The sequence below is a fragment of the Corvus moneduloides genome, chromosome 17 (assembly GCF_009650955.1).
Source record: "Corvus moneduloides isolate bCorMon1 chromosome 17, bCorMon1.pri, whole genome shotgun sequence".
Taxonomy (NCBI): domain Eukaryota; kingdom Metazoa; phylum Chordata; class Aves; order Passeriformes; family Corvidae; genus Corvus; species Corvus moneduloides.
In genome coordinates, this window is record NC_045492.1 from 5,481,990 (window position 1) to 5,497,441 (window position 15,452).

At 46.9% G+C, this 15,452-nt stretch overlaps 1 protein-coding gene across 1 annotated transcript in view; it reads left to right on the forward strand.

Moving 5' to 3' along the window:
- The first annotated feature begins 4,704 nt into the window (after window positions 1-4,704).
- TOP1 (DNA topoisomerase I) overlaps window positions 4,705-15,452 on the forward strand; it is a 66,656-nt gene continuing 55,908 nt past the window's right edge. The window contains exons 1-2 of the mRNA XM_032126853.1: window positions 4,705-4,840; window positions 5,337-5,361. Coding sequence (XP_031982744.1) covers window positions 4,808-4,840; window positions 5,337-5,361 — 58 coding nt within the window. The 5' untranslated portion in view covers window positions 4,705-4,807. The remainder of the gene's footprint in view (window positions 4,841-5,336; window positions 5,362-15,452) is intronic.

Here is a 15,452-nt window from a genome sequence, read left to right on the forward strand (position 1 = left end):
AAAGCGCCCACGCTCTGCTGCCGGGAGCCCCGGGGTGGGGTAATCTCCAAATACCGGGCACTGACTGCTCTGCACAGTAAAATCGGGAGGCCAGGCTGAAGCAAGGTGTTGTTTATGTGTTTCTCATTGTTTTCTCAAGGGAGAGGCACTTTTATTCACTAGGAGCAGGAAGGCAATGAGGCACAGAGGGATATATGGGTCCGGCTGCATGTGGTGTTACACACTGGCCATGCAGCAGCCACAGACCATCGCAGCAGATCTGCGTGTGTATGTGCTTGGGACAGGCAGCGGAAAATCCAGGTACGTGCTCTTTAGATTATAACCTGAATGTTCTCCTTTCCATTACACCAACCTCTCTATCACTGCTGGCTCCCTGAAGCAAGGCAAATGAGGATATAATAAAGTTCAAGTGATATCAGCTATTGTTTTCTAACTCGTAATTTCCCAGGACTTCTGCAAGCTTCTCCCATCCCAGGTGAAACTCAGTAATTAAGACTGACCTTTGAAAGCTCCCACTTATAATCGTATCTGCTGGTTCTGCTTAATTTGCTCCCTTGTCTTACATATAAAACTGTGAATAATTGCTGCAGTTTATTAAAGTGGATTGTTTCAGAGCACTGAGATAATTTAGTTTCAATGTATCCGACAGTACATAATAGGTATGAGTATTTTGAGCAGGTCATGCTAATGAAAAATGAGTGGGGAGTCGTGTATCTGACTGTTCCTATTTTGTACCAGTGTCAGTTGGTTCTAGGGACAGCAGGTTTACAGGATGACACCAGCTGGGAATCCTGCACATCAGGCAGGTCTCTGGCTGGGAAAAAATGTAGGCTAGTGATAGAAGTATCCAAACCATAGCTCTTACAAATGAGCTGAGACTAAAAAGATCATTAGAGGCTTTTAAAAATTAGATTTCGGGGTTTAAATATGTTTTGTAGCTGGTTCTTTGTTACATCTTCATGAGCAGAATGCACTTGTTTCATATTCAGATGGAGGGGTTTTGTTGCTTGTTTTTTCTCCTAAAACATAAATACTAGAAACTGACTGCTGCCTCTGACAAAAGTAGAGATTTTTACAAAATTATACAAAGGAAAACTAAACAAGTGAACTTGGATCTGTGGGACTGCTAATAAAATTGAATGAGTTGGCAATGTTGTGCTCTTCCTTCTGCACTCCGAAACAAGCTCTAAGGCCTGAACTTTTGATCTTGTAATCAAAAATACCAAGATATGAGCATATTTAATTACCAATTCTGTTTTGCTTTCAAACTTGAAATGCACCATATAATCAAGTTAAATATAAAGGACAATTAACTGAAGGAACACAATGTAGATGGCTTCACTTGAGACTAAAAGCAAGGCTTGGGAAGAGGGCTGTGGAGAGTTTAGGGGTTTGGATGTCGAGGTTTCTTTTCGTGCGTTGGTCCGTGCACAAGAGTGGGGACTCAGGCTGGAGCAAGGTGTAGGATCCTATCCCGACACAGGACTGCAAAGCTGGCCAGGAAAACAGCACCCACCCCTTTCTCCCAAAACATGCACCCTGAGGGAGCATGAAGCCCCGAGTGCACCAGATAAATCAAATCTCACAATTCACGAGGATCAAGAACTAGAGGCTTTTCTACTGGTTTTATATCCTGGATGATTTATGATTTAATTTAAACACATAGTTTCCAGCTGTTTCTTTTTGCAGGCAATCACCTAGGCTACATTAACCCGATGGTGATGTACTGGTCCCAGGGAGCCCTGGAGAGAGACTACAGCACTCAGAGGTGTGAACTTTCCCCATTTATCTTGATGGGGTGTGCACAGCCTCGCCAGGGAAGCAGGTCCAAGCATGTTAACCCCTTCACTTCCAGCCTCCACCGTGGAAAGGGCTGGTGAGAATCACAGAATCTCCCGAGATGGAAGGGACCCACAAGGATCACCGCGTCTAGCTCCTGCGCCGGACAACCCCAAGAATCCCATGTGCTTGAGAACATTGTCCAAATGCTTCTCTAACTCCGGCAGGCTTGGGGCCATACCACTTCCCTGGGTTGTACAGTGGTGTGTCCTGTACAAGCTTTCCTCTTTTTTGGGAGAGCCTCCCGTGTCCCAAGGAATGCCAGCATGGAAGGGGATGAGGGAGGTTCAGCCTCCTGGACTCTGGTGCTGCAGGTTATAGGTTTGGAGATCAGAAGGTTTTTTATCATACAGCTCATTGCAACAGCTGGGGCCAAACAGGTGTTACAGTTTAATGTGTTTTGAACAAGCTGTATATTTCCCTGCCTCTTGCATTCTAACAGCAGAGCAGGGGCTCCCTGCAGGCTCCAGGATAACCCTATGGAAGACTGGGGATAAAAGGGATCACACAGAATAGCTGGGTTTAGGAGGCAGCTCCGGAGAACACCTAGTCCGGCCCACTGCTAAAGCAGGCTCACCTACAGCAGGTTGCACAGGATTGTGTCCAGGTGGGTTTCGAATGGCTCCAGAGGAGGAGACTCCGTGTAGCAGATGGGAACCAATTCCTGGGAGAGACAGCTCACTCTGGCTCCAGCACGGCTGTCTCAGCTGCAGGTTTCCTCCATGGCATGAGCAGTGTTTGACAGCAGAGCACAAGGCTTTGCTTGTCACTAATGGCTCTGGCACTGCTGCCATGGGAGTGGTCGTTGTCAGGACCTGAGGTACCAAACTGGGAAGCTCCCTGTTCCTTCGGGGCTCTCCCATCTGGCTGTCAGCAGGCTCCTGCAGGCAGCACAGCGCTGAGCCTCTCGTGTGCCGGTTTCGGGGGCTCTGCTTTGCAACCAGACGTGCTTGCAAACGCCTGTGAAGGTGGCAGCTGCTGGAAGGGGCCGTGCTGCCTACCCCTGCGCAGGGCTGGCTGCAGCTGCAGCGTGCTGGAGAGGTGGTGGCAGGTCCCTTTCTTGTGGCAGGCACAGCCACCTGAGCAGGGCTTCTCGGGGAGACAAAGATGTGAGATTCAAAGTGAGATTGCTGCTTCAAAGAAGCAGCTTTTAGGAATTGCTAATGTTGGAAGCGGGAGGTGCCAGCCGGCTCCCAGGCTGTCCCAAAAGACACAGCCCTGTAGCCCTGGATGGCAGCAAGGAGGGGCTCAAACCCAGAGCAAAGCCCGCTTTCACCTCATCCTTGTGAGCCAGGGACATACACCTCTTCCCGGTGTCTGAAACAGCCCTTTCATTATGTTTGTATTTAAAAATCTAACAGTGACTAAAGCAGTTTGCATAATAAACAGCTCCAGAGCCAGAAATATTTGCCTGCTCTCGGTAAAAAAAGGAAGTCCTCAGATCCTCTTCTGAAGACGGTAAGAAAGTGACAGAGTTTTCCCTTTGCAGGATATAAATATGCAGTGCAAATAGGTGGCTGCTGTCACTGCTTACATTTTGATGTATCTCTTCAGATAGCCTGGCAGCGCCAGGTTATTTTAGTGTCAAATCAAAGCTCTGGTTGTGTAAAGAAGCTGAGGAAAGGTACAGTCTGTGTTGCAGCAGAGGATGGAAGCTCCAAGAAGACTGGAGGCAGTCCTGTGAGACACGTACCAGCCATGCATACTAAACCTGCCATTTAGTACACCGACAAGAAAACCCGTTTATAAGAGCTGCTGCGGAACAGAAATAAATGTCTTCAGATTTGGATTGGGGAAGGAGGGGTGTTTTTCTAGGCAGGCACATGCTTCATTATCACATCTGCTAGAAGAAAATAAAGCTTTGGCCCCCTTTTACCCTCCATTTCCTTGTAGGAGAAAGAAATTAAAGAGCCTGCTTATGCCAGAAGAAAAACCTTGCGGGCTGATCCCTTTTTAATGCTCTCGTATGCAATGCACCAGTGCTGTCCTTGACTTAAACGAGTCAAGTGAGCCCAAACCTGCCTGATCTGCATCCCCCCTTAGCATCACCCTTATCATCTCCCCGTGGTTCCGGCGGCCTCCGCACTCCAGCCTGGTGCGGTGGCGTACAGAGATTGATAGCAAGGGGTCAGCCACACAGATAACAGAGACTGATAACGAGGGGTCTGTGGGACAGGTGTGCACACCCCCGCTCGCCTCCTCTCCCTTGGAAACGCTCACATTGCCCAGGAGCTGGTGCCTGTGGAGGGGTCTGGCGCGGTGGGACTTCACGGGAAGCCCCGAGAGCCCCCGAGCCCGTCCCGCCCAGGGGCTGCGAGGCCGGGCGGGGTGCGGGGTGTCACTGCGGGGTGTCACTGCGGGGTGTCACTGCGGGGTTGTCGCGGGGAGGCCGCGGAAGCAGCACCGCCAAAGCCGCCCTCACCGCCATGCGGCCCGGGGGCGGGGCCGACGGGGAGGGGCGGGGCTTGTATGCAAATATCGGCGGCGGGGCGGGCAGTGGCGCATGCGCACTGCGCGCACGGAGCGGCACGGGTTCTTACACAATGCACCGGGCCCGGCAGCCGCGGGGAAGGGGCGGGGCCTCGTATGTAAATGAGGGCCGGGTTTTGCCGCGCTATTGGAGGAGGGAGAGGAAGGGGTGGGACCGGATATGTAAAGCAGCGAGCCGGCGTCGCGCATGGTGGGGGGGCGGCGGGTCGGAGCGGTCACGCCGGCGGGGCGTGGCCCACATGCAAATCATGCCGGCTCCGGGGGCGTGGCTCGCATGCAAATACGCGCGCGGCCGCGTCCCACCCCCTGCCCGTCAGCCCGCTCCCCCGCCGCTTTAAAAGGCGCCGCGCCTGCGCAGAGTGCCGAAACCGGGACTTAGTCTGTTACACAACCGCGCTGCGCTCCCCGCGTCCCGCTCCGCCCGGCGCTCCTCTGCCCGCCGCTCCTCCCGCTCCGCCCGGCCGCCCGCGCCTCCGGCATGAGCGGGGACCAGCTGCACAACGATTCCCAGGTGAGCGCCCCGTGCCCGCCCGCGGGGCGCGCTCCCGGGGGATCCCCGCCGCGGTGCTCGCATCCCCCCGTGCCGGCCCCGGGCTGGCCGTCTCGCCACCCCCTGTAATCCCAGCGAGGGGACCGTGCCCTGCGGCCGCCCCCGCGCGTGTGGACAGAGCCCTGTCAGCCCGGGTGTCCCCCCGCGGCGGCATGGGGGGCGGTGGGAGCGGGGGCCCGCGTGTGACCCCCTGGCTGGGCGGAGAAGGGGAGGGGGCGGCTGCTGCGCTCCCCCGGCTCGCTCCCCACTGGGGGACTCGGGGAGGGTCTCCCCATGAGCTGTGTGGGGGCTTGGGGGCGCTTCACCCGCTCTCCCATCACCTTCCGCATCGCGCTGGGCTTTTCCCATTTGGTATTTAATTCTCCTAAAAATGAGGGTGTGGGCGGGGGTGGGGGTCCCCCAGAGCGCCGCGGGCCCGGGCGTGCTGACGGTGTGTCCCTGTGTGCTCTCCCCGCAGATCGAGGCGGATTTCCGAGCGAACGGTGAGTGCGGCCCCGGCGCGCCCCTCGCACAGACATGGCGTCCCAGAGACTAAGTCCCGGCTCCGCGCTCACCGGCCCCATTGTTCCCATCGAGCTGCCAAAAGCGCCCCTTTCCCGCCGGGATCGGTCCCCCCCGACCCCCGCCGCCCCGAGTAGGGGCACCGCAGGCCCGCGATCCGAGCGCAGCGGCTCTGCTGGGGTCGCCTTTGGGCCCCGATTCCTCCCTGGAAAGTCGCCTTGTCGACGGTCGGGACTTAGTCTCTGCGCCATTTTCTTTTTCTCTCTCTCTCTGTGGCTTTTCTCTCCTTCTCCTCCTCCCCGAGCTGCCGCCGAGCCGCCTCTGCAGAGGCACCGGGCCGCCATCCCCGGCACCAGCCCCTTGTAACCGAGCGGAAAGCAAAGTTTTTAGCTAAAAAAAAAAATTTAAAAATCCCAAGTCGCCCTTTTTTTTTTTTTTTTATCGCAGGCTCCCTCCCCCCACTGCTCCCTGTCTCTGTTCCATTGAGGGAATCCCTCCCTTCCCCTAAAATGAAAGGTGATTGCAACATGTTGCTCTTTAAAAGAAGCTGCTGCATCCATTTTAAGATCAGTCTTATTTCCTTCCTTGCTGTTTAAATGATGTGACTTTACCTTGTTGGGTGGGTTTTTTTTAAATTAAAATACAAACCTACTTTAAAAAAACCCAACAGACCACAGTGTAGACAATTCCAGAAAGGTAGACAGCATCACTTCAGGGACTTTGCAAGCTAACTTCATTTTGTTCAGAAACATTTACAGGAGTCCTGTAGTTTAATATATATATACATACATTTATATGTAGTTTTTTATATATGTATATATTTATATATGAATATATACGCTTATCTGTCTATGTTTATATTCCTGTATACATACAGACATACAATATTATCTTTTCTAATCAGTCTGATGACTCCTAACTTTTTCTGATAATTTATTCATTTTCATAGGAAGCAAGCTAATTGCAAGCCTGCCCCATTTGATAGGTGTCACATTGAAGGGCTTAAGTAGGGTGAAGGGGAGTTGAGGACATACAACCAACCTTTGTGTGTGTGTATTACTGTCACTGTTTGGGATGTGTGAGGAGCTCTGAGCTGTCCTCTGATTGCCGAGGTGGTAGAGGACAAAAAAGGTGGTTGAAAATATCTGCTTGACTTATAGTTACACTGATTTTTAGAATGCTTTTCTGGATGATGTCCACGTGCCTGGTTGCTTTGTAAGGCTATTGTGTGTAAATATTTACAGATCTACGCTTTTGAGCACCTTTCTTTCTGTCAGTTCATTGGAATGTGATCGTGTGTGTGCAGCAGGAGCAGACAGTATCAAATATGCAGGCTTTGAACTCTTTATTTCCATTCTGAATTTATAGTAGGGCTCTATGAATAATTCTTATTGGGAAAAAAGGGTGCCATGGATTTCCAAGAAGTACGAGTGTAACTCTTGAAGCAATTTAAATATAAGCTTATATAGGAATGCTTGTAGCCTTCTTATGCTGTAAAATACTTGCTTCATCTAAGGATCATCTTTATTTAGGGAAAAACACTCCCTGGTAAGCTGTAGTTACTTAGTATACTGTTGTACATAGCGGAAGTGATGTATATTTGACCTTTTCACTCCAGCTTCCAGTGAACCTTTTAGAGGAGGTTTTCTCCTCGATTGCGATCATGTGCTGTTTTATCCTTCTAAGAGTTCTAGTCATACAGCTCTTAAAACTCCTGTGGTTTTTATTTCTGCCATGTGTTGGAGGAATTCAATACAGAAATTCAAAGTAAGACACCTTGATGGAAAAACTGAATTCCTGGTAAATTGGGTGCACCCAACAAATCCATACCAGTGTAGGTATCAGCACCCTTTCCCTCCTATTGTAATTATTTATGGCAGTCGTGTAACATCATTGTTGCTGATCAGAGGCCCCTAAACCCCAAAACCCTTTTCAGCACTGGAAGGTATGTGTAACCCTGTTAGTCTTGCTAAGGGAATAATGCTGAATCGACACTGCCTGCTCTGACCTTGTGACCACCCCTGATCTCCCTGAAAACCTGTCACCTCTGCTTGCTCTGAGTCTTGTTTCCTCTGCACAGGAGTTCTTTGCACTTATGTGTCAGGAATTTTCACGCGCAAATCCGAGAACAGCAGTTCTTGTTCAGGCAGAGCACTGATGTTCTTGCTCTTATTTTCTTGTTTTGATGCTATTTAGTGGCAAAGATTAGGAGTAGGTGGTAGGAATCTCAAGTGCTGGGTTTTTTCCCCCCAGATATTTAGAATTGGTTTGTTCTTTGATTATTGTCAGGCAGTGCTAAACAGTAGAGCCAAACTCTCCTTTTAGGCCTCCTGTACTTCACATTTGGGGGAAGGGAAGTTTTCTGGGGGCTGGTACTGACTCATTCTAAATGTTGAGTGTAGCAGCAGTAAACATTTTTGTTAATAAAGAATGTTTTGGGTGACTTTTGGCTAGTGTATCAGTAATAGGGCAGCTTAAGCACTTAGAAGCTTCCTGTTGTTATTAATGTTCCTATCTGGGTCAGTGGACACACTACCTCGGGTTGTGGTCACACAAGTTGTTGCAGCTGCAATAGGTTGGGTGGATCTGCCCATTGCAGGTCACCACGGTGCAGCCTGGTTGTAGCTGGGAGCCTGGATCTGGTTACACACCCGTTTCATTGATAGCAGGGTAGTGTTGGGTATGAGAGAGGGTGCCAGCAGTAAATATGTGTTCCTGGCTATTTCTTGTCATTAAATAGCCAGATCACTCTAAGCAAGAGTGTCCTGGGCAAATTCCAACTTGACTAATTGCATTCCATCTCAATATCCAGGTTCTTCCTTCTGCTTGGCTGTAGTGGGTATTTTTTTCACCTTAGCTGTATTTTTAGTATCCGTACGCATTGCAAAGAATTTTCCATGTTCAGTCCTAGCAGTGCCTGTTTGCAGACCATGCTGAGAGCAGTACTGTGCTGAAACAGCAAGCCTTTTCTGCAAGTAACATCCTTGCAGTCTTCAGCATTCAGAAGGGAAATGGAGCCTAAAACTGTTGTTTCCAACTACAGCTTGGATGCTGAAAATGTCCCCACCTCCACAGTTTGGATTCTATTGAGTTTTGCCTTTAAGAGCTTTGTTACTCAGGTTGGATGTAACAACCTCTTACTACTGAGGATAAATGTTGAGACTAAAAGCAATTTATCTTGACTTTCAGCTCTCCCATTGTGTTTGCAGAGTGCAGTAGATAAAAATTACTTTTGTTTGCAAAATAATCAAATTGCATTCCAAAGCTACTAAATTCCGCTAACTGCTATTAGTGCCTTGGCTGTTCAGCAGCTTGTGATCAGAACTTGTGTAAAATCCAGAACTGCTCAGTGTGGAGACTGAGGACATCACCCCAAGCAGTGCTTTTTGCCTCCAGTTGATTTGGCCAGTAATGTTAAGATGCAGTTTGAGGTCAAGTATCACTGGAGTAACCATTACAGTGCATTAAGAGGAGTCAAGTGTGAATTTGTCCAGCGTCACAGAGGTGGCTTCTGGAATTCAAACATGTTTGAAGGAGGGGCTTGCTTTAACAGTGAGTATTTTTTGGGGGGAAGAAAACCGAAGCCCTTACTGCTGCAGCATCTTATCAGGAGCTGGCAGGTTCCTGTGGCCTGTTGGCCTGTTGTGTTCCTATGTTGGCCCAAGCGCTCATGGGGCATCTGTGTATTTATCAGGCTGGCACCATGAAGGAATGAGCAAGAGGGAAATTCAAATTAAATAACAGGAGTGCTGAACCAAATGCCTTACAAGTTAAGGAATTTCAGCACGTTTTGTGTTTTGCATTAAGTTCATGTTTCATGTATGACAGAGCTGTGCAATAAGAGGTGTGGGTGATTTAAATGCTAACAAACTGTAGAGCAACATAGCAGAGATCTTTAGGATTTCTCAGTGGTTGTGAAACAGTCTGTTGGAGACCAGATTTGTGCTTCCTTGCTGCTGCCTTTCCTGGTGCCTTCTGGATGGGTGAGAGTTTTTTTGAAGGAGAGCAGGGCCACTTCTGGCATAGGGCTGTGTGTACCTTAGCACTGCTGTTAGACCCACTGTGCTAAACAAACTGCACGGATTTAGGAAGCGTGAAGGCACTGCCTGTGGTCTGTGTGTGTGACATGTCAGGGAGAAGCTCTCTTTTAAGTTCCCTGGGAGCACGTCTCATGCATGCTTTAAATGTCAAATGTTTGGCAAGGGATCCAAAGTACAAAAGGTAGTTAATGGTGTTTAGGTGCAGATTGATACCTCTGCTGAAAATTTCCTCTGCCTTTCCTGTGATACATGGAGAGGAGAATCCAGAAGAATGTAGCTTGTTCTTTCCTTGCATCTCTCCCTGCCTTTGCTTCAGACTGCAGTGCTGGTGGTGAGCCTGCATTGTGGGAAGTGCTGCCCACAGCCTCAGAACAATGCTCGGGTAGTTTTAAGTCTGCAACCACTTAGTTTTTTATTTCAGAAGTATTTTACATAAGACGCCAATCCCTGCAAAATTTCTTAATTTTGTTCTTGCACTGATTTTCAGTATGTTCACAGCAATCTCTCTCAGGGCTTGTTAGGATATAACAGTGTAGCTTCACTGTGGGAATCTTCAGATTGTCATAGGTGACAGTACTCTGAAGTAAATTGATCATTCATTACACTTCTCAGAAATGTAAATAAACGTGCTGTTGGTAAGCTGCTCTTCACTATCATGGGCTACATAAGTTGGTTGCATCTATTTTCCCCAGCAGAAGCCTCTGAAGGGTTTTGCTAGAGAGACCTTGAGCTCTGTTGTGTTAATTGTTCTGACACATTCAGCATTTAGGTTAAAACTTAATGGGTGTCTGGTGGGAGTGGGGAGTTGAATGCATGTTTGGGAGCTGCAGCCAACTTGTGTTTTTGTTAAAACTCAGCAGAATTACTTAAATGTGCTGGAAGATGTGTTTCAGGGGTTAATGGCCCGTGTGTTTCTATCTCTTAGCAGGTTTTCTTAAAATGTTTTTCCTTTTACTCCAGTGTTAAGCACTCTCTGTTATTAATGTGTTATCAGGGCTTCTTTGTTTACTTTGTAAAACATGAAAAATTTTGAACCAGGGGACCAGTGTAAAAGTGTGCCTTTTTTTACATGGCTTCGTGTAAATTAGACACACAGCTCATAAATGTGATCAAGCACAAATCAGATCTAATTTCATTTACAACTGTGACTTCAGATATTCGTTAGATAGTTCATTGAATTCCAACCTCCTGAGTTGCACTGTCAGCAGAAACTGCAATAGTATGTAATTATAGCAAGTACTTAACATCTCATTGACTCAAATTCCTCTGTTAATGATTTCACTGGATTCCTGTTGAAGTAATACCTGCTGAAGTAGCACAAGCCACTGCCCTATTAGAGGGAGGCTCCAGGTCAGATTCTTCCTAGTGCTATAAATTGCTGTAGTTCTGCTAAAATCAGTGGAGCACTGACAGTGTATCTGCTTTTTTGTTACGGGACTGCAGGGATGGGGTTTAATATCACAGTGACTATTTAAGAGAAATACAATTTAACCTAGGAAATCAGTGCAGATTTTTTTTTTCCTGTGGCTTTTCAAGATGGGACAGTTTCTCTTTCAAGTCTGCTTGAGCTGGTTGTGCTGATACAGTTTCTCCTATCCTTGTAGGACGTGTAGTCATTCACAAATATTTATTGCCTTATTAAATTGAATTGGTTTTGTGGCTGCCAGTTTTATAAATACTGCTCCACATTTTATAGAAAACCTCACACTCCAAAACATGGGAGCAAAATCTGTTTAGTGTTATGTGTTCTGCTTCTGCCTGGGTTTTTGAAGGTCTGTGTCTTAGCTTTCCAAATCTGAGAGAGGATTTTCAATGTAGAAATCAGTGTTTACCACCTTGCTGTCCTGGGACTGTCCCTTTTGACAGAGCATATGACAGATCTGCCTGTACCTTCTCCCTGCAGAACTCTCTGTTCTGAGCTGTTCAGCGCTGTCAGCATTTAAATAGGGCTCATCTTTAGATTTCAGAATGGTTCCTCCTGTGAAGGGAACGGGAGAAGGGTATGGGCTTGCTGTGGTTTCAGCAGCGAGTTTGCTGCTGTCCTGCTCTTCTGAAAAAAACAGTAGAAAATAAATTTAAAACCCAGTTCATTGCTGCAGTAGGATTACTTCTTTTAAACAGTGTTCCTAGTTACTGCTTACTCTTAGTCCTTACTCCACCTGTAACTGCCTGCTCCAGGGAGCTCCTCTGCGTGTGCTCTGGTGGCTTCCACTGTCCATCACTAGCTGAACACTGGAATTACTACAGCGTGGAAGTGCTTTTCCAGGCAGAGCAGAGAGAGCCTTTTCTGCTGCAGGATCCTGCTATTTCCTAGCTCAGCTGAACACGTTGTAGTAGTGGTTTCCCGGTGTGTATGAGACTACAGTATTTTTAGCACAGCGTTTGTTCAAAATGTCCTGGCTGACATAAATGCTAAATAGTTCCAGTGGTTTATAGTTGGAAATATTTTCATCTTGAATGCTAGCTTTTTAAACTAATGATCTTAGTCAACTGCAGTAATATCTTGTGGTGTCACAGCAAGAGTTAGGACATTTGGAAGGTGATGTGAAAAGAAATGGTGGAGTTAATTTTGGATTCTTGTGACCTGCATGGTAGAAGGAGGATTAGAAAATTTTTTTGGCTTCAGAAATATGAGCATACCTGCATGTTTTCAAGTGGAAATTTGGTTTCTAAATTTGACTTCTGTAGCTGCTCAGCTGATGGACAAGTGAGAGCTCCAGAGTTGAGAATGAAAGCGGAGAATATGGAACTGTAGTCAGTCTTCCTGAAATTGGTTCTTTTGTAACACATACTTAGCATCAACAATTCTCAGACTTCTTTAAGATGAACGTAGGACTTTTTAAATCCCTGTCTGTGTCAGCAGGAGCGGTGGCAGGAAATACAGTTTTGTGCCAATAATCTGGGAGATCCTCCAACACAACTGGTGGAGATCAGACTTGATGCTTTTGGGGATGTGGGAGACCTTGGCAATTAGTTCTCTATTAATATTAATGACAGAGATGGAGTTATGTAATGAGGGAAGAGGAGTAGGAGAGGGACAGTGGTTCAAATGAGAATTGCCTCACAAATTTTCTAGTGCTGTCACAGAGTTCTGGTGATGTTTTCCATCATGTCAAGGCCTGTTTCTGTGCTAGAATAAAATACTCTACAGGTGCTTCACCCTGGGGAAGTTCCCCTTGTTTCATGGCTGTTGCTTGAATCTCAGCAGCTTCTCTTGAAGGTGGTTGCAGCAGTAGCTCAGTTTGGACTAATGGCTTGCACTGACAGCTGCTCTGTGTTTGGGATCTGCCCGTTCCCAGTATGAAGGAGTCCCAAGGACGGACAGCAGCGAGCATGCCTTACTCCTGTCTTGGGAAGTTCTGGAGGTGGGGGCTGGAAAACGTCTGAAATGCTTATCTTGATGGGATGGGGGCAGTGCAGGCTCACTGGAGGCACAGCAGGAAAGTTGGTTTAGGTGCTTGTCACTCAGCCTCAGCAGACAGTGTCTTCTTGAGGAAAAACCCCCTGCATCTCCACCTGAAGTACTTACATCCCTTTCTAAGTTTGAAGGTGGTGACTTCTGAAATTGGGATGATGGCAGGATAAAGAGGGACAGCATCAGACTGTTGGGAAATGGTTTTAATTGGAGGCTCCAGTCTCAAAGAGACAAAAGTTGCTTCCCACAGAGCTTCCGATCGGTAGATGGTTTTGGATTCCTTATCGATATTTTTTGACGTGAGTGTATTTGTTCATGTTCACAAGCTTGCCATATGCTTTGTGCAGTTGTGAGCTGTGTGGGTGTCCCTGTATGTATTTTTATCTTATACCTTCGTCAGAGAAGGAGCTTTTTAGGGAGTGTTAGCAAGACAATGGCTTCCTTCTCTTATCAGTATTGCAGAGTGCTGAGCCTCATGGTGCCCACCAAAAGATGGAGATTTTCCTTCATCATTCTGCCCAGCATAGACATGTTACAGACAGATGGACATTCATGGAATTCAGCTCTGCAGCAGAGTAGTGCTGCAGCTGCCTGGATCTTTCCATGACAGGAGAGAGATTGATTTCTGCCTCAGGAAAGCTTGGAGTGTACTTGTAACTTCACTAAAATATTTTGATCAGTCTGTGTAACTCATCTCCAGCTGTGTCCATTAAACACATGTTCCATGATGGGGACGTGCTAGTGTCCTGGTTTTGGCTGGGATAGAGTTAAGCTTCTTCATAGTAGCTGGTACAGTGCTGTGCTCTCGGATTTAGTTGAGAATAATGTTGATACCACACTGATGTTTCAGTTGTTTGGACGCCTAGCTAAGTGCCTGCTAGGTCTCATCAGCTGCAGTGTACAGCTGACAGTCTTTTCACACACACAGCATTCAGCACATAGTGCAGCTTTATTTGGGGGAGAAATACTCTTACATTCTCAATGAAGGCATGGTTCTGGTTCTTCAAGATGTCCATTTTTCTTCCATAATGCTATCTTTCAATGATTTTCTAAAAATAAGACCCTGGTGGCTTTTATTCCTTATTGCTCATTTTGTAATCCCAGTCACTGATTTGTGTAGTGTTACTAATTTTTGCAGCAAGCATCCAGGACCTCAGTAGTTGAGTATTTTGCTGTGTTTAAGAATAAATCATAAGAAGAAATTAAATACGAGGTCTGATGTTGAACATGCATAAGTTGCATACAGCTCTTCTGTCTGAAACTCACTGTTTGGCTGCTCTGAAATAAGTTTTACCAAATGCTTTGGAATTTCTAAAGTGTTGGGATTACTCCACTACTCAGTGTATGCGGCAGGAAATTGGAAGTTGTCTTGTTTCCATCCAAATGTCTTGTCAGTTTGTTGCAGCTAGCTGTGTGGCAGTGTCTAAATTGAATAATTTAAAGAATTTTTAGACACTGGCCACAGATGTGGCTTCATAGTTAAAAAGTCAAGAAAATAATTCCTAGGAATGGAGCAATCCCCAAGTGCAGATAGCTTTTTAATTTTTTCCTGGCATTTGTCACATGCTCTGCTCTGTTGCCTAACACAGCTTCTGACACGAGAGCATGAACTTGTAGAGTGTTATCCAGAATATTTTTTCTTTCATTTGTCACTTCTGTACACATTTTTAATTGAACAACATTGCATCAGCTTTTCCTGTGCATGTAACATGGAATAGATGACCTGGGCTTCAGAGCCAGGGCAGTGTACTTTAGTTGAACTTTTTATTGATGGCAATATTTTACTACTCAAGGCTTATCCTGGTATTTGAACAAGGGCCAGATTGTCAAAACAGCTGCTCCTCTTCCTCTGAGGTTGCGCTTTCTCTGTTATAAGCAGAGGTGACTTATAAAGACCCTTTAGGAGAGAAGACTCTTCAGTGTTTTTTCCCCTTTGAACTACAGTGTCTGTTGCAGATTTTTCAGTATCTGGAGGTAGAGTTGAAAAATGTGATTTTCTAGCTAAAATGCGGAGATTTCTGGAGTTAGGGTTTAAACACAACTGGAACAGTTGTATTTTTGTGGTCTGTGAGCAGTTTTAGGAGGAGAAAAGTACAGGTGGTGCCAGGGCACAGAATTTGTTCCATACAGTCTCTTTGGAGATAACCAGGTGGGAAGGCTGTCTTCCTTCATCTGCTCTGCAATAGATGCAAGAGGATAGAGTTTGTGCTGTCCCTAGGGAGATTAGTAGCTGATAAGTTGGCAATTCTTATTCCAGCTTCTGGTTTGGGCCAGCTGTCAGCGTGTCTGGCGTGCTTGGTGCTCTGCTCAGGATGTGACGGTGAAGGGTTGAATGTGAAGAGAGACTCTCTTGAAGCTGAAGGCAGGAAGCACTGGGGAAGGACATTTTGTTACTCATGGATGCTATGTCTGGGTTTAAGGTCCTTTGTGCTGTACATTGTTATCCTGTCCTAAGGCCATATTGTTTAAATAGGCAGCACAGTGGGGGAAGAGGGAGTACTATGCTCTTCTCAGAGCTGGAGAAACCGGAACATAGTGGGAGTGATTTTTTCCAGCACTGAAATAGATATAAAGCTGTCTGGCTGGGACTGAGATTCAGTTCCATCTTGGACATTTG